At 40.9% G+C, this 19,673-nt stretch overlaps 1 protein-coding gene across 3 annotated transcripts in view; it reads right to left on the bottom strand.

Annotated features, from left to right (window-relative positions):
- The window catches only part of TFEC (transcription factor EC), a 123,061-nt gene that overhangs the window by 20,499 nt on the left and 82,889 nt on the right, over positions 1-19,673 (bottom strand). The window contains exons 1-3 of one of the 3 annotated variants that reach the window (XM_082239832.1): positions 9,567-9,845; positions 8,810-9,055; positions 7,511-7,606 (exon numbers count right to left, since the gene is read on the bottom strand). In XM_082239832.1, the coding sequence (XP_082095958.1) occupies positions 7,511-7,606; positions 8,810-9,055; positions 9,567-9,599 (375 nt within the window). In that variant the 5' untranslated portion in view covers positions 9,600-9,845. Of the gene's footprint in view, positions 1-7,510; positions 7,607-8,809; positions 9,056-9,566; positions 9,846-19,673 lie in introns of those variants that run through there. The other 2 variants (XM_082239831.1, XM_082239833.1) reach the window with 2 other exon arrangements.

Raw genomic sequence — 19,673 nt, 5'->3', positions numbered from 1 at the left:
GAGGTGTGTTTGATATCTCCGTCGTTTCTGTTGTATGATGAAGATGCACCACTTGACCCTGGCCTTTGACACCTGAGATGTATATTTCAGAAGGCTTGCCCATTTTCATTGACTGTGAGTTTTAAAACCAATTTTAATGTTGTATTTTTAAATGGCTGCAACCACATGATGCAGGATTGGTAAAAATATCTGCTATTATTAAGAACAACAGCCATAACTGAGCTCCAGATCTTAGACATAAAGTGTAGCTACTTTTCTTGATGCGGTTTTATTCCTGAACTACTGCTAGAGTATGAGTTCCCCGTGCCATTCAAAAGGCGGATTAAAATAAGGAAAAAGACAAACAGATCAAGGATTCTTATTATGCAATCAAAATTCCACCTCTCTTACTTTAAGGATCAAAGCTAATATAAACTCAAGAATGTCACCATCTTCTAATTCTCCAAAGGCAGATCAGTGCACAAACTGAGTCAAGAAAACCTCCGTCCAACCAAAACCAGCATGACAGATAACAAAAATATGCTCCACAACATGATAGTCAAGTACTCTGAACCGCTGAAGGCCAGAATATATTTATATAGCATGCACATGCCAACAAATACATTTAGAGAAACAGTACCTTTCAATTCAATGCATTTTGCGCTCTTCACTGTCTCAGTCACTATAGGCCAATATGCATCTCTCTCTGTCTTCATGCAACCAAATTGTAAATCATTTCACTCAGTGATGAGAACTGCACTAAATGATTAACGCAGCAAATGGTTAACTAGTCCCTCTTAGATGGTACAACTGCACTGAAGTATAACCGAAGCACCAATAAGGGAAACAAAATGCATTTACCCAGGGTAGGCTCTGTGAAAAGATTACTACAAAACCTTAATCATCACATAATAGTGTCTTAACATTTCATTTGAATGAAATATGGAGCTTCTCTAAACTTTAATTATGCCGATTAAGCCAAAGTAGCTGGAGATTATGATAAGAACATTGTTAACAATGATCTTCTTTTTATCCAAAGCTCGAGGTGTTGTGCAAGTTTCTGCATCTATCTATTTGGTTTACTTATGTATTTATTCTAACTCATCTAATGGGGGACCACGAGTTTCTGCATCTCCACTAGAATAGTGGTTAACACATCTAGGGATGGTAGATCTTGCCTCAGATATGCCTTGGTTATACCCAGACTGCAAGGTGATTCTGAAGCTTCAGTTGCTGCCTGGATGCTTGTGGGGGCAAGACACTCAGACTGTGTTACTCCAATATTGTATCAGTTACCATGGTTGTCTATGCACTTCCTAGTTAAGTGCTGGTTTTGACTTTTTAAAACCTGGAAATGCTACTTGGTGGCTCCAGCCAAAGCAACCTGCCCAGGTTTTGAGATTAGCCACAGAGGCACAGCTCACAGATGCAGCAGTGAGCATGATTAGGTTGGTTGGAACATGAGACAGGGCCTATTTGGTGGTGACACGATGCCTAAGGAATTCCCTCTTCTGAAATATACATGTGGCCTCATCCCTATATCCTCTCTGAAAGGATGTGAGCCTGGATAGCTCGCTCAGTAGAGCATGACTCTTCATCCCAAGGTTGTGGGTTTGATCCCCAAGTTGGGTGAAAGATTCCTGCATTGCAGGGGGTTGGACTAGATGACCCTTGTGGTCCCTCCCATCTCTATGATCCTATGATTCTAAATGGGCCCTAAATACACCCCCCCCCCCAAAAAAAAATCTGCCTTTGGTTAGGAAATTGTTTTTGGTTAAATAAACAAACAATGCAATGTTAAGAGCATTCTTCTCTCCTTCCAGTTAATATGGTTCACTATGGTCAAAATCGAACACAGATCCTCTTAATACAAGAATTCTCAGAGCCCAATGCTCAATCAATTATTTAAGTGAACAGAAAGTATGCTCCTTAACTGACTTGGTTAGGTAACAATTGCCCAAAAGTAGAACGTATTAAAAATCTTCAATTTAAACATCAGCCATATTGATTCATTTTAAACATAGCCACCACTGAGTTAATAAAGTTTAGGAGCTGCACTATTTTCATCTGTCAAGTGGATAGCTGAAATTAGAAGCATGTTCTCATTCATTTCCTAAATTAACTAAAATACAATTTGTTCAATGTTTGTTTCATTTTCTTATCATTTGCTTTTTGGGTTTATTCAGTATAAGTAGCCAACACGGATTGGTTTAATCTTTGAAGTTGGCAGATGAACTAGAAAATATGCATTGCTTTTTGTCCTGTTAATGCACACTCGTCTTTTGCCACTGCTGCCGCTACTCACACAATGATATCAAAGCTATCAAAAGATATCTCCTCTTCAAACTCAAAGGGGAAGCAGAGCTGTTTCTACCTTGCCATTTGGTCTAGCATTTCAAAACTGCTCACAAACAGAAGGGCTGAAAGACCATATGTAATTGTTAGTTTCAAGCATCACAAAGGACCTCGAGGATACCTAATTCTGAACTCTTAATTCTCTGTGGCTTAACTGCCCATCTGTGACGTATTTTACCTACACCTGCCTTTGTAAACTGCTGAACTTGATAATGCAGTAAACAGATGAGTGAAACGGATAGCATCTGAAGACCAGAGCCCTATACAAGTGTTCTTCCTCTAGGGATAGGCAGCTTCTCTCAGTTTCCCATTTTTCTAAAAATTGAGGTGGTTGTTTTTTAAGTCATTATGAAAATTCAGCACCATTTTAGTGCAATTTTCATTTTTGTACGCAATTTCATCCATATCTCTGCAAAACAATTTCCCATAATATAAAGCATGTTCATATCTTATTTCCCCTGATATATGTATTTCTAGGCATGCATTAACCCAAGTAAGTGCATCTTTGTACACACTGCTTGGTTTAATTTTGCACTGTATTGTAAAATCCGGAGAAGTGGAAATTTCAGTTTGCGTGCATCAGAATAAAATAGGCAGGTCTGTCTTTAGGTTCAAACTGAATTGAATTTACCCCCCCCCTATAGTTTCAGCCACACAATTATATCCCGTGAGGAAAAGTACCCCCTTCATCACATCAGCGTCTCCACTTCAGAGCCCTCCACACATTGAGGGCTGAATTTCTGAAGTGGAGAACCTCTTCTACTCTTGTAGGCTCCCCATTCATTTTAGGACCCTGGAAGATCAGACTTCTAAACCTTATGGAGAGCCTACCTTTGTAGAAAAGGCTATCTGCTGTTGAAGTTTAGACCTCAAAACATAAGTGGCTGCAGGATTGGTAACAATGACTTGGTTAGCATGACACAGTAAGCCAAACCATGGGCTCCCCAAGACTGCAGAAATGTCTGGGATCCCAGAGTCTGCAGTCACTTTGCTCCATCGTGGCCCTTTTTAGTACCGTCCTGAGCTAAGCCATATTTGGCTTAATGTATCGTCTGAATCTAGGTTTGTGGTTAAGCTAGTCAGCTAGTACCTTGGTTTAGCTCAGCATGTGCAAAATCAAAAAGGATCAGGAGCAAAGTGACTGCAAGCTTTATCCCCAGAACCTGTACATTCATGTGGGCCTGGCTAAGCCATAGTTTGGTTTACCATGTTATGCGAACCAGACCAGTGACTTGTTGGAGAGTGTGTAGCCGGGGCCCATGCCTCCCACTCTCCCCCTTGCGTATTATGGGGGAATCCTGAAGAGGACTCAGGAGGACACTGAACAATCTAGATGGGCTAACACCACTGCCATGTTTTCATGATCTGGAAAAGCCCATAATAGAATAGGTCAATAGCTGCTTAGTGACCACCATGTGGTTCATTTCTCCCCATTGGAACCAGACTGGAGTATATAATGATGACATGGCGTCTCAGTGCTAAGCTATCAATGACAAGTGTATACCCATCTCATTTCCAGCAGAAGACAGCTTTCTTGAAAGCAGGACTGTCCTTTTCCTTATAGGATGGCAACAACTTCCCATCAGCCATTTCTTCAAAGTCTCTCTTCAAGCATCTGAACTTTGTGTCAGATTTTTTGCTGTTTCCAAAGCAGTAGATCAAGAACCCCTTCCCATCAAACAATACAAGGAAACCTGCCATTGCCCCTTTCATTATGGAATGGATTTCCTCTCCCAAGAGAAAATAAGTAGAGGTATTCCACTACAATGGTCCCCCATTTGGGAAGAGTCTTCTTCCCAATTTCATTAATGGAAGCAACTTTTTAAAAGGAGATGGTTCGGCACTCAAATTGGTACCCATCTCTTTGGGGGCAGCAAAAGAAATACCCACCCAACGTATGGCATAACATGCCATTTCAGATCGCAGTACACACTGAACGTGTGGCACATGTTGTGAGAAACGTCTTCTTCTCTTTTAAAAGATTAACAAATCCCCTTTCCTCTCTTTTTTTCCGCCTTTCTTTTAAAGTACAGTGTGAATTGGTTAGGCCCATCACATTTCTATTTATAAGTGACTGGCAGCTCTAGAATAAAATCTGAGCACTCGAGCAAGGAATGCTTCCCTTTACAGCTTTCACCTACCTTTCAAAGGCTGAACGCTCAACAGGAAGGAAGGGATCAGCCTTCCTTTCGTTCCTACTAAATTACCATGGAATACACTTCAACGGCATATATTCACCAGCCTCTTCAGAAGGCATTTATAGAGGAGATAAGGAAATGGGCCGATCCAAGGACAAATGTGTAACACACAGTCTTCAGTGGCGTTTGCAAGGGCCGGGAACAATATGCACCACTCAAACACATAATTAACAAAACTCTCTTCACCGACAGTAGACCACATGAAGCCCCTCACACCGGTAAATACCACAGAGCAGGGCATCTTGTCGCTTGGTGGACATAGATCTGGGTTTTATGAAATCTGAGAGTAGGTCTAGTTTTGGAACACAAAAATAGTTGCAGAATGTTATAGACACTGTGTGCGCCTAAATGTACACACAGGTGGCTGGTTAGTACCTGGACCCGTATTAACATTTTCAAAGCAGGTTTGTGGTATAGACATTAGCCATATACATACATTCCCTCCATGTGTAGGGATAACTCACAGAGGGTGGTGTAGTGGTTTGTCCAGACCCTGCAAAATGGCCCCAGGGTATCAGTGGTTGTTTGAATGCTGGCACTGCAAGCAGGGCTCCTGATGACATGGAGTGCCTACAATGAAGTATACTTCCTGATATTTAGGAGCCCCCTTTGCAGACTTCCCATGGACAATATAGTGGCGCATGATATTGAGGGTGGTGCCAGGAGACACAGCTCCATGCCACACGCCCCACATTATTATCATCATTTAAATTTATTAGTTGCTTTTTTGCCACCGCAACTCAAAGCAGCTTACAATACTATAAGCAAACACGTACATACATTAAAACTAGCAATACCTCAAGGACCGCCTCTTCCCATATGAACCTACCCGGACCCTGAGAGCATCTTCTGAGGTCTTCCTTTGTGTGCCTCCTCCTCAAGAGGTCCAGAGGGTGGCAACATGAGAACGGGTCTTCTCTGCAATGGCTCCCCGTCTGTGAAATGTTCTCCCCAGGGAAGTTCGCCTGGCGCCTTCATTATACTAGGCACCAGGTAAAAACGTTCCTTTTTAACCAGGCCTTTGGTTGATTAGATTGACATCCTATGCCCTTTTAAAAAGTGGGTGTTTGGGGGGGGGGGCTATTGGGTTGTTGTTTTTATTTTGATTATTTTGTGGTTTTATATCTTGATTTTATTCTGTGAACTGCCCTGAGATCCCCAGGTATAGGGCAGTATATAAATTCAATCAATTTGTTGGGTCTCTGGATCGTAATAAAGATTGTTGATGTAAATTCAATCAATCAATCAATAAATCAAAACAGAAGCATCCCAACAACACAAAAAAGCCATAGACTAAGGTGAAAATGTTGCTCTGCAGTGCTGGCAGATGATGAAACAACCAGCACATCATCGTAAAGTGCACGGTGCACTGTGTCTCTATGAGCTGCTCCATTTTTGTCCTGTCTCTGCGCAATTGGGTCCGCTAAATGCCCAGAACATTGTGAAGCTTGCTTTGGAAACTGGCATGACTTTAAATGCCATCTCCAATACAGTATCTTATATTAATTGCAACGATGTTCGTAGCAATTCATGAGAGGGGAGTTGGGACTGCCACAAATGAAGCCCGAAGTGCAAAATGGTTCCTTAGCAGTGATCGGTCCAGTATGTATGCAGCCCTCCTTGCAAGAGTCTCCTGAGCTGTGGGGGAGGCACATCTGATTCTATTCCATAGTCAGTCCTCTCTGCTCCTCTGTCCGAATTTCACAAGCTCGTTTTCGCAGGGTTTGCCAGCCAAGCCTTACCCCCTTTGTTCTTTAGGAAGAGTTTCTAAGCTGAAGAAAAACGTCTCGTATTTATTTTGATCTGCACAGTAAGAAGGAATATTGATGGCTACCTGTTTTCACAGTAGTAAGTTGCTTGCTTGTCGCTGCCATTTCTCTTTGTGCAAATCTTGTTAGCAGAACCTGGAAATGCAATGCTGAGCCTCAAATATCAAGGTGACCTTTGAGACTTCCTTGGACTTTTAAGTACATCTAGTGTAAAATGTGCCTAGCAAAGACTTTTGCCGTGCTGTTGTCTTGTGCAGCCTTTTCCAGTTACCCAAGATAAGGCGCTGTTAATATTTAGTCTGGTCCTTTCCCAGCAAAGATGTACTCAGCTTTGAAGATCGTGGTAATCACTGACGAGAAACTGCTCGTACAAATAGCACTAACTAGGGTGCAATTAGAAACCTGAGCCTGGGAGATCAGAACTGCAGGATCTCTGTGCATGTGCGGGCAGCCGGGAGAGGGGAAAGGAAATTGTGCTATCAGTTTTATTGTTTATGAATTTTAATAATTTACATGCAATTGATGGCATGAATTTTATAATTTGATCAGCTGGTTTCTTGAGCACATTTCATATGTTTTTGTGAATCAGCTTGGGAAAGGGGGGGGGGTTGGGGTTGAAAGCCAGCCTATAAATTTCAATAATAACATAATAAATAAAATGGTTAACTTAAAGGTATACACAGGGTTCTGTTCCATTCTTTTTGACGCTCGGCGACAATAGGTTCAACATTTTTTGAATGTTTGAAACTATTACTTAAGTAGAGAAACACAGTTTATTTTGGCCTTACAACATTTTTCCATGTTTGAGGCAAATGTTAAATCAGTTGCTGAATATCAGGTTTGTTAGGCATTTATTACTTCTGCTATGTTCTTAAAAAGCATCTGAGCTTACTGAGTGTTAAAACATTTGATTATAATTTGTCAAGGAAATCAAGATATATAATCAGTGTGTTGTAAGAAGGGAAACTTGAGTTCCTATCAGCAGAGATAGCCTATAACACAGATAGATATACACCTTTGTAACAAGATGGCATTCTATTGCTCATTCTATCATCCTGAAATTTGTCGGTGGAAAGGATAATTTTCTCAGATAGTTTTAAGCAAGAGAGGGAGGCAGAGAACAAATATCACCTTTGTGCAGCAATGCATTACAGTTTTCAGTTGTATTCTTCATTCATTTTTTTTGAAAGGGAAGTGTCAATTACTTACAGTGCTTTGCAAGAGAAGCGGTGTTTCTGAGCAACCTATCCCTTCATCCTTAAAACTAGATTCCATGTTGATTATGTCATCGATAACGTCCTCCATCTAGTAAAAGAAGTTGTCAATGAATGCAAGAGGATGGTGAACGGAGGAACTTATTCTACAAATATTCACTTTTTTTAAAAAAAAAAAGAACAAACACTAATCTTTTGATAGAATAATTCTCTTTGTGATCAGAATCGCTTTCAGAAGAGGCATACAAATGAAATGATGATGATAGCCAATACTGTTTGGCTGAATAGCATCATAACAGCATCTCATTCATAAATTGACCTATGATTAAGCTAGGATCACCCGTTTGTGACTAATTCAGTGGGGGAACGACAGGAAATAAGGAACAAAATAGTGCAGAAGATGAGCATGCAGGGGAAAGGATAACTGTGAATAAAAGTATCCTCACATTCAAAGCATTTTGGAAATATTTATGTCCTTCCAAAATTAATACTTTGGGACCAATCCCCCCCCCCAAAAAAAATGAGAGCCCTACAACTGAAGCAAACTCATACTGGGGGAAGGTAAATTTTCAATGGCAATGCAAGTCACATAAATGAGGAAGGCAACATATACATAGGACTTTAAATTCACAGTCTGAAAAGATTCCAAGATTGAGAAAGGGGTGGTTTCTAGTAGCAGCCCAGAATGTAGCTATGCATGCAGAATATGAGCTCTATTTGCTATTTATATGCATATATCATGTAAAAACTCTGCAGTCCTTATTTACTGGAACAAGGGGCTGCTATAAAATCCTATAGTTTGTAATTAACAATGGTAGGTTTGAATCCAAACTTAGGTCTTAGTTTGTCATAAAACTGGGTCTGCAGCCTTATTGGAGGCTACTCAAACTGCCTGCACAGTCAGTTTTGGGTTTGGGAAACCCATTCCTTCAGGTCTGCTCTAAGCATGACTACATCTGGCTCCAACCTGTGCAAATTTGGGAGGTTTTCTTTAGTCCCGAGACTTTATGTTGAATTAATCACCCCTTAACACATCAGAGAGCAAACATCTCTTTAAGCAATGCTTACGTGATTATAAAAGGACCATTGACAATGGTGCAAATCCACTGTGATGACATGGAATTTCATGCATAAGCCTCCAGATCTCACTCAACAAATGTAGTTTAACTCAGGCATATTTAGGTGTAGCAATGCTGAATAAATGGGAGACCTTTCCCCCATCTTGTAAGCTCCATCTAATTTGGCAAACCAACATTCAAGAGGCCTTAGTCTATTTCACAGCTCTATGACATACCGCATTTTCTTGTTCTCCTCCAAGACTTAATAACTTGGTCACTGGACTCCCAGGAGTGCTGATGTTGGTCGGAGGCATATGCCCACTCCTTAATATGGGCATAGCTGCTGAAGAATGGATTGAATGGGAATGAGATGACAGGCTTTGGCTAGACAGCTTTGCATCCAGCGTTAGGTACTGCTTCACTTGATGCCTCTGAGTTTGCTGAACGTGATACCTAGATGGATTGTCCAAGTGGGTCTGGACCTATGGAAGAAAAGAAAACGATGAAGTACAATTTCTCTTAGATTAGGCTCGAGGACCTTTAATAATACAGTTGTGAGCAACTAAATTGCAGGTCATGGAAACTGGCTGACACTGTGACCTACAAGCTATACAAGATCTATGTCCGCTAAGTTATACAGAAGCATGGTAGTTTATCTGGACAATGCTACTTCCATAAACAAACAGAGAACCCCAGCCTTCAAGAAATCCATCCAATCTTCTCTGCTCCCCAAATTAATTATACAGTTAATTCTCCAGCCACAGAAACAATCATCTCAGGAAAGAATGCAATTTCAAGAACGCAGAGTAACCTCAGCATACCTTTGAACATTGTTTTTACACCAAGTTTGAGTTGAAACCCATGCCTAATGTGTACAAAGATCACTGCATAATCTGCCAATAGAGACTTCCATTAGATACAAACTACATCATTGCTCTTCATTAGTAAAATGAGAAACAGCACCCAAACTAGCACTTATTTTCAATAGCTCACCTGATAGTAAGAGCAATCTGTCAGATGAGGCATTTTTAAGTTCGGCACTATCAAATAATCCAAAAACAGTGCAGTAGATTATCCCTGACCAACCTCAAGCAATGTGGTATTCTCGATGCTCCTGTTAAGGACTGATAAAGCTTTCAAGCGGCCAGAGAGACCTTATAAATTAAGTGGTCATGCCCAAATCAGCTAATTGTGTCAGAGCAGGCCATCCTTTGATTGTGCTGATTGACAGCCACTACTTCAAACAACTCCCATCTCAGATCCTTGCCACATTCCTACAATTTACCCACTACAGGGATACTGAGTACACAAATATGTACTGTCACATTCACCCTCTGGCTTTCTTGCAATATTATAGTATGACTAATGACAAATTTCATCTAATAGGTTTTCTTCAAATGACCCTTAAGACTTAAAAAACAGTGTTACAGCTCTCGTTTTGTTTTCTTTCCACTTAAACTATCACAGTTCAAAACATGTGTGCTTATATTCCACAAATTTTGTAAAAGGCAAAAGATTTATACGATCTTAACAGAATTGCATAAGAGTATACATTTTTATACACATCATAATGTTTTGGAATTAATTGTAGCGTACAATTCTACTTCCATTCTAAATTAGCCAAAAGTTATTTCAACCAAATTAATTTTCAAGGAAATTTGATTCAAAGGATCAGTCTCAGGCACCCATTGCTGTCACCACAGTACATTATTTATGTACCTTGTCCATCTTGCTATTCTTACTTTCAGTCATTACCAAACATTATAATTTATAAAAAAAGGTTAACCTAATCTTGTCTGAAATGCCTTTAGTGAGTCTTCCCAAGTCCATTATTCCCTAATCTTTATTCCATGAATCCTCCACAGCAAAAATAAAAGTGTGTCCACTTATGGCATAGAAAACAAGTTTGCAAGCCTTATCTAAGATTACACTGTTTCTCAATCAAACAAAAATTGACACTGGTCTCAACCCAACCAGTCCTATACATGTATACCCATAAGTAAGCCCCACTGAATTCGGAGGGATTTACTTCCAGGAAAGTGTATATAGGACTGCAGCCTTGACTTCCCTTTTCTTTTAGTAGGACAGCTAAGTTGGCATTTGAACTCAATTAAGTACTTAACTTCGCATGGTCATGTCATTACTGAAACTGGGCCATAATTTGAATCCAAGCCTTTAGCTCTCAAGCACAACAGTTTATCTATCCATCTGAACTACCTCAGATCAATGAAACCAAAACTGTATGCATTTATCAAAACTGAAGAAAACACTCACATGTGATGGGGTGTGTGGGTGTGGGTGTGTGTAACATTCTACAGTGAAACTCAGATCCAGACCATTATGATCTCTTTATTTTTCAGAACCACCACATGCGGTTCAGAGATCACAGCTAAATGTCAGAAACATGTGCAACCATTCCTCTGCATGTTTGCACATTCACTGTCTCAAATGGAGGCTCCCTCCCTAGTCAGTGTGCAGCTTTAATCTTTGCCTTTTGGGTACTATATTTGTCTTGACGTAAGAGACAAATTACTGTAAAACATTTGCAACATCTCCTGCCTGCATGTTTTCAGTTTCAAATTTTCTGTAGGTCTCTCACACTGTTAGGACTTTTCTTCCTTTACATAAACAAAAAGAACTACAAATGTGTTAATATACATAAGAATAGGAATCTTTGCTAAAAAGCTGGCATTTTGTACAATGAAGACATCACATTTCAAACTAAGGGAAAGCAGCACACATCTGACAAGCAGCTAACCTCTTCAAAACATTTGGTTGATCTGTTAAGTTCCTGCTTGTTACAAGCAGCACAGCAACTAAATATAAAATATGGGAAGTTTTCAACGTCATCTGGATCACCAGAACTAGAGCTATGTATGCTTTACAACAAGGATAAGAAATTTGTGTGCCACCCATCATCCTTGGCCATTGTTCGTGGGGCTGGGGCTAATGGAAGAGTCCAACAAAATCTGGAAAGCCACATGTTGCCCATCTGTGTGGTACAATGATAAACTACAATGGTACCTCGGGTTACAGACGCTTCAGCTTACAGACTCCGCTAACCCAGAAATAGTACCTCAGGTTAAGAACTTTGCTTCAGGATGAGAACAGAAATCGCACGGCAGCAGTGGGAGGCCCCATTAGCTAAAGTAGTACCTCAGGTTAAGAACAGTTTCAGCTTAAGAACAGACCTCCAGAACGAATTAAGTTCTTAACCTGAGGTACCACTGTAATTCCATTCAACAGCAACATTTGATTTCCCACAATATGTGACTTTGAGGCTTGTGCAGGACCAGGCTGGAGCTGGACTTTTTCATTCCAAGTAGGCATGCAAGGAACTGTGAGAAGTGCATGTACAGACTTTGCCGCTTGTGGGAAGCACAAATTCTGAATGTGGGCCTTAAGGATCTTCCAGGCACTCACATAAGGAAACTCATGCAGGAACAGGCTAAAGGACCACCCAGTCTATCATCCTGGCCAACCAGATGCCTCTGGGGAGCCTGTGAGAGATACAAATACACAACAACCCTTTCCTCCCTTGAGATTCCCAGCAGCTGGTATTCAGAGGCCTACTGCCTGCAGCCACAATATCCTCCAATATTTTGCCTCATCCTCTTTTAATGCCATCCAAATTCATGGTCATCACTATATGGCTTAGCTAATTTATGACTAAGTAGCCATTCTTGCATAATGCTGGTGATGTGGGAATTGCTAGGGTGACCAATTCAGAACCAAATTCACTCTGAATGGAGGCAGGCATGGACACTGCTGGGCCTTTTCTGACTTTTAGTATCTATTGGTTTAAATTACAACAATGGTACCTCAGTTTTTGAACGTAATCTGTTTGGGAAGTCCGTATGCGTTCCAAAATGTTCAAAGACTGAGAACTGAAAGTAGAAGCCTCAAAATGGAAGCCTCAATACAGAAAACTCAAAACGGAAGCTGCCTTTCCTGTTTGACTTCTGAGGTGCATTCGAAAACCAAGGCATTTACTTCCGCAGTTTTGGCATTCAAGTTCTGAAACGTTCGACTACAGAGGCATTCAAAAACCCAGGTATTCTGTTTATGTGTATGTGGTTTTATTGTTGTGTTTTTAATGCCAACTCCGGAGAATCATAGAATCACAGAATTGTAGAGTTGGAAGGGACCCTGAGTGTCATCTAGCGCAATGCAGGAATTTGCACTGTACACCTTTCATTGTAAGAAAATATTTTAAATAAGTAAAACCTAAAGGAGGTGGTAATGAAACCTTTTCAACCTGAAGAGACTAGATAGTACTCTCTTGCATACCCTCCAATATTTCTCCGATGAAAACAGGGACGTCCCATTCCATAATGATAATTTTACTATTTATACCTCACACCTCTTACTAGGTTGCCCCAGCTACTTTGGGCAGCTTCCAACTTATATAAAAACATAATAAAACATTAAACATTAAAAAAAAATCCCCACACAGCATTGCCTTCAGACAGCTTGAGGGTCAGATAACTCCAACATTTCTCCAACAAAAATAGGGACATCCTATTTTCCTAAGGAAAAGTGGGCATTCTGGGATCAAATCAGAAACTGGGATGGCTTATCTAAATCCGGGATGTCCCTGGAAAATAGAGACACTTGGAGGATCTGCTCTTCTGAGGAAGTTACACCAAATGTTAGGAGATGCTGCTTACAGCACCATATCAACTCACGTGATCAGCCTATAAATTTTATAGCTGATTTTTTTATATATAAAAAACCCGTAATATTTTCTTTTCTCAAATCTTTACTCTGAAGATAGAACTTCCTTTATATTCATTTCAATGAAGAGCAATTACCGAAGAACACATCTTGTCCTGAAGAAAAGTTACTATGTGAAGAAGCTTTGAAGTTAAAACAAAACACTCATGTGACATTAAATATAGTCTTTTACATTCAATTTAACCTTTTGACATCATACTCTTCAACAAATTTTGAACAAAGGGAAGCAGATTTAAGCAATAACTATTTTCATGGTTTCCCCCACACGCCACCCCTTTTTACTGCATAGGCCACTCAAAATGTATTATTGAGCTGTCTATTTTAATACCAACTTCCTAAAAATAGTCTGCATCTGTAAATGTGTGTGTATGTGTAAAAGAGACACACACAGAAAGAGAGAGATTCTTTATCTATCATAGCTGTCAGGCATTATTAAACCTTCGTCTATTATAGCTCAAGCAAGGAGAGCTATCTTTAGATGTCAAAATCCGTACAGTGCTGCTGTAAGACCAATAAGCCAGCACAAAAAGCCAGGGTAATGATGAAATAGATAAAGCGTTGGACTTGGACAGGGCAACCGGGGTTCAAATTCTGCTTGGGCTTACTAGATGGCCTTGGGCCAGCTACTGTTTCTAAGCCTAACCCATTCATTTTTGCATTGCACTGGCCTTCAATCATATCCCAGAAAGGAGAAAGTGAAATTAAGGAGCATTCAGCTATGATTAACTCAGAGTAGACCCATTGAAATTAATGGAACAAACTTAGTCACATTTACTCTGAGTAAAACTTAGCTGAATGCCACACTTAATGCATCAGTGTGAACAGCACATAATTAAACTGCATGCCCACAAAGTCACAAAGGCAGCACAAAAGAGTAAAAAACATTACAGTGGTATCCTAAAAGTCTGAGAAAATGAAAAGATATACAGTGGTACCTCGGGTTACATATGCTTCAGGTTACATATGCTTCAGGTTACAAACTTCGCGCACCCAGAAATAGTACCTCAGATTAAGAACTTTGCTTCAGGATGAGAACAGAAATCGTGTGGCGGCAGCGGGAGACCCCATTAGCTAAAGTGGTGCTTCAGGTTAAGAACAGTTTCAGGTTAAGAACTGACCTCCGGAACGAATTAAGTACGTAACCAGAGGTACCACTGTACAGGAAGCTCCAATGGTTGTTTTTTGAGATATCTGCTATTAGATCAAAATATGGCCTCTTCTTTAGCCATAGCTGGTTCCAAACCCTCAATATGATAACCCTGGACAAACTGGTATTCTAAGCCTTTAGTGAATTTCAAACATAGCTGAGAACTTGCTAACTGTAACTGCTAGCTTATGCATTAAAAGGAACTGCTAAAGTAACGATCCCGTATAGTGTTCAGATGAGCTCACCTCTACAAGGCACAAGAATCCCTTGAAAGCCAAGGCCATTCCATTGCATCCTGACTTTCTACCTGCCCATTGGTGAATCACAGTGACATGGATCGTGGACACGAAATCTTACACATATTCCTAGCACACCTGATGAGTTGTGCCAAAGTGTATAGCCAGAAAGCAAGAAGCATGTCATGTAGATGCTGATCTATATGGTGATGGCAATGTATACACCGACTCAGTACATTTAGGAGTAATGGGTAAGGCATACTGTAGGATGCATATCAGAGGACTAACTGGATAGAAGACAATTTATAGGAGACTAATGGAAGATTTGAGAGCCAGTGAAGGGCCACGACTGAGGAGATCCAAATTCAGTTATCCCCATTCAGCCTCCTCACTTGGTAGTCTTCCCTGAAGGAAGTGCAGGATAAAAATGTAATAAATAACAATTACCAGAAAGCTGTTCTTAAATATGTACTCACTGGTATAAACAATCTGATAGCTTGTAATTTCCATGTAGGCCTCCCTGATAGAGATAAATATCATTACAGTGATAACTTGAATGGGGCCACACAGAAGATGGAAATGCCCTCATAAAGTAAGCAATAAGATTGTGTTCCTTGTACGAACTACATTATAATGAGGCAACGAGGAGATCAGATTTATGGTAAAGAGATGGGTTGAATGACACAGCAGTTGTTTCCCTTTGGCTGGAAAACCCCCACAAAATTAACACACAGCAAAATACTAAGAAAGGGATCTTGATGTTAAAAATACATATTTGAAATTGTGGCTTCCCACAAATCCCACTAAACTACAAGCCAGCTAACTGAAAAAATGAAAAGAATCAGTTGGTTTATTTTCAGGCATTTTAAAAAAAAAATATCTAAAGTTTCATTTCTGCTTCAAATCACTTCATTCTATAAAGCAGCAGCAAAAGAGCATTTTGAAAGCAGAACTTTTATCTGAAGTGACTCAAAGCAATGTGAAAAACAAAATAAAAACCTCAAGCACACTAACTTCACAAAGATCAATGTCCATAATCCCATTAGGCCTCTTTGGGGATGAAGGTTTGTGGATTACAGCCCTATATTTAGTAGATGCCTACACTATTCGACAAACTTGTAGCAGTTTTAATTGCCACAGCTTCCTCTTAAATAATCTTTGAAACTGTAGCCTGGTGACACTGCTACAACTATTCTGTTCAAAGACCCCAAACTATAATTCCAAGGGGTCCACTGTGAAGAGTGGATGATATCAAACTTGAAAGTCTACAGCTTAGGATATTCCTCCTTTTGCAGATATTAAAGCAGGTACTCATTATTTATCTTCCTTTGTAGCAAGAGTCTTAATCTAGATATTTTCTTCTTTAAGGTTTGCAGACGTGTGTACTGTATAATCCATTGACAACCAACCGTGCTTAGTGGGCATGGAATATGGGTTGACTATTGGGGTAGGAGCCATAAACAGAATGAAGTACCCTGAAAGAAGACATAGCTGGTTGAACATGAGAAATCAGCCCTGCAACATTTTGTTACATGTCCCACTTGTTTACATTACAATCACTTTATATCCCACACTTCCATCTGAAGTACTTTGGCATGGAAGATTTTATAGACAGCGGAGAGGACAATATAGATTCCTATGGCACACAATAGCATAACTACCATAGGGCAGAACAATAGCCCTCCAAGTCAACCTTCTAGAAAGGAGCAGAACCGTTCTCCGTCCCATATGATACCTTGGTGAATAGTATCAGAAGCTACCAAAACATCCCAGAGAATCTGCAGGGCCACATTATGCCTCTCCTTGTCTCATGGTAGATTACCCACCAGGATCTCCAAGGCAATTTGGGTACCAAACCCAGACCTGAAGTGAGACTGAAATGGATGCCGATCATCAGTATTTCCTACACCCTCAGCTCACTTAGCCACACAGCTGCCAGTTGCACAGGTGGCGAGAGAGCCTGAATGTGGAAGCTTTGTTCCATGCCTTCATCCTTTTGCTGAGCCAGAGATTGATATATGCAACTACAGTGCCATTAACATGCCATAAATGTCCTGACATTTTAGTTTCCATACAGCGGGCACTAAAGATTCCTTGTCTGGTAAGCTAGCCGCGATCTTAAAGCAATGGGAAGGTTTGTGTTAGTTGCCTTCGCCTGAACATGCAAAAGATTAAAGGGTGCAAAAGATTAAAGCAAGAGCTCATATGCAAACCCCACCCCCAATGTCCCCAGCTGTTCTTCAAATCTTTGGTCAATTAGCACAAAGATCTGGACAGAGTTTTTCAGCAAGTTTGGTTGATCACCTGAAGATTGTGTGAGGGGATGCACGAGAACTTGCATGCAATGTCAAGATCAATTCTCTATCTCAGATTTAAGCTTGAAACATAGGGCAAATGCATTTACGCACTTCTTAAAAAGGGAAAAAGAAGAAGAAGAATTAGTATTCTGTGAACATCTACCTTTGTAGGTTAACAAAATATCACAAAACTAGCATTATATCGTGGAATAAATGGCCAAGCAACTACATTTTTTGAAGCAACTATTCGGATATAAATTTTGATCTATTTCCATAGTTCACCACATGCTAGAAAAGTGAAGGTGCAATCCTATGCACAGTGACCTGGGAGTAAGCCCCACCGAACTCAATTGAATTTACTCTGAGGAGATCTTTACAGGACTACACTGTGCATAGGAAGAGGAACCCCTTATTATAAACAAAAATCCCCTGCAAAAATGCCAGAAATAGCAACGCAAATAAAAAACCATAGATCCTAAAATAAGCTGAGTATAAATTCCACAGAATTTACCAACCTTATACGAGACCAGCATTCATGAAAGATACACACGTTTATGAGCAATCATTAAAGACATATACACATCCTTTGCCAACGTGGTGCCCTCCAAATGCTTTGGACTACAACGCTCACCAATCCCAGCCAATACTCCAAGAGCAGCAGCGGCAGTCAAAGGTTTTACTACATTATTTCTCAAAAAAGAGGCAACAGAATGCCCAGGTTTTTTGTTTTTCTTAAAGCGGACTTGCATAAACTGATTTTGTTCGTGCCACTTAACTGACAGCCAGAAGCCACGATACCTCGGCAGCCTGGTTACCTACCAGCATTTATTGGATGTGAGCAATTTAAATAATCGCCCCTGTAAAACAGCACCACCTTGCAGACTCCTGTTGCCAGAATGAAAGCAGCTTGCTAATGACAAGTGAGCAAGGAACAGGGCATTAAATATTTGACAATGAATAATGTATGGCTAATTAGTTTGTGTAAATCTGGAGAGAGAAGAAAAGGAGAAGTAGCAGACGGAGGTAACTTCCTGAACTCTGGCTGGAATTTTGGATAAAGAAGAAGAAGTGACACAGCACTTTCAAGGGGGGCGGGAAACTTCTCCAGTTACCAACTGAAGAAAGGATGGTGAATTAACCCCAAATGTAAAGGCATGAATGCACATGTTATTGCTTTTATTTATTTGTCCGTTCACTGTGTATTGATTTATTTTCACACAACTGCAGCATTTGATTCGCAAATCGTTCACAATCCCTTTCTACCACTTTCCCCCTTTATCCCATCCATTCATACTCAACCACAGCCCAGCACATGCCCACACATAAAAGCATTATTTAATCGCCCAGTTACATTATTTGTTTGGTAACTGTACATTGTAGAAGAAGGGACCAAAACTTTTAATCTGATCTATGCTGAATTATAGAGGGACGCAGGTGACGCTGTGGGTTAAACCACAGAGCCTAGGACTTGCCGATCAGAAGGTTGGCGGTTCGAATCCCCGCAATGGGGTGAGATCCCATTGCTTGGTCCCTGCTCCTGCCAACCTAGCGTTTCAAAAGCATGTCAAAGTGCAAGTAGATAAATAGGTACCACTCCAGCGGGAAGGTAAACGGTGTTTCCGTGTGCTGCTCTGGTTAACCAGAAGTGGCTTGGTCATGCTGGCCACATGACCGGGAAGCTGGACGCCGGCTCCCTCAGCCAATAAAGCGAGATGAGCGTCGCAACCCCAGAGTCAGTCACGACTGGACCTAATGGTCAGGGGTCCCTTTACCTTTTTTATGCTGAATTTTGAATTATGGTGCTGGAGGAGACTCTTGAGAGTCCCATGGACTGCAAGAAGATCAAACCTATCCATTCTTAAGGAAATCAGCCCTGAGTGCTCACTGGAAGGACAGATCCTGAAGCTGAGACTCCAGTACTTTGGCCACCTCATGAGAAGAGAAGACTCCCTGGAAAATACCCTGATGCTGGGAAAGATGGAGGGCACAAGGAGAAGGGGACGGCAGAGGACGAGATGGTTGGACAGTGTCTCGAAGCTACCAGTGTGAATTTGACCAAACCGCGGGAGGCAGTGGAAGACAGGAGTGCCTGGCGTGCTCTGGTCCATGGGGTCATGCAGAGTCGGACACAACTAAATGACTAAGCAGACAACAACAATGCTGAATTAACTTCATAGAATCATAGAGTTCAGAAGAGACAAGGGCCATTGTGTCCAACCCCCTGCCAAGCAGGAAACACCATCAGAGCACTCCTGACATATGGTTGTCAAGCCTCTGCTTAAAGACCTCCAAAGTAGGAGACTCCACCACACTCCTTGGCAGCAAATTTCACTGTCGAACAGCTCCTACTGTCAGGAAGTTCTTCCTAATGTTTAGGTGGAATCTTCTTTCTTGTAGTTTGGATCCATTGCTCCGTGTCCGCTTCTCTGGAGCAGCAGAAAACAACCTTTCTCCCTCCTCTATGTATATATATTTGAACATGGCTATCATATCACCCCTTAACCTCCTCTTCTCCAGGCTAAACATGCCCAGCTCCCTTAGCCGTTCCTCATAAGGCATCGTTTCCAGGCCTTTGACCATTTTGGTTGCCCTCCTCTGGACACGTTCCAGTTTGTCAGTGTCCTTCTTGAACTGTGGTGCCCAGAACTGGACACAGTACTCCAGGTGAGGTCTGACCAGAGCA

The sequence above is a fragment of the Podarcis vaucheri genome (assembly GCF_965113315.1).
Source record: "Podarcis vaucheri genome assembly, chromosome: 10".
Taxonomy (NCBI): domain Eukaryota; kingdom Metazoa; phylum Chordata; class Lepidosauria; order Squamata; family Lacertidae; genus Podarcis; species Podarcis vaucheri.
The sequence above is the reverse complement of the archived record's forward strand: the minus strand, read 5'-3'. Positions and strand labels throughout refer to the sequence as shown.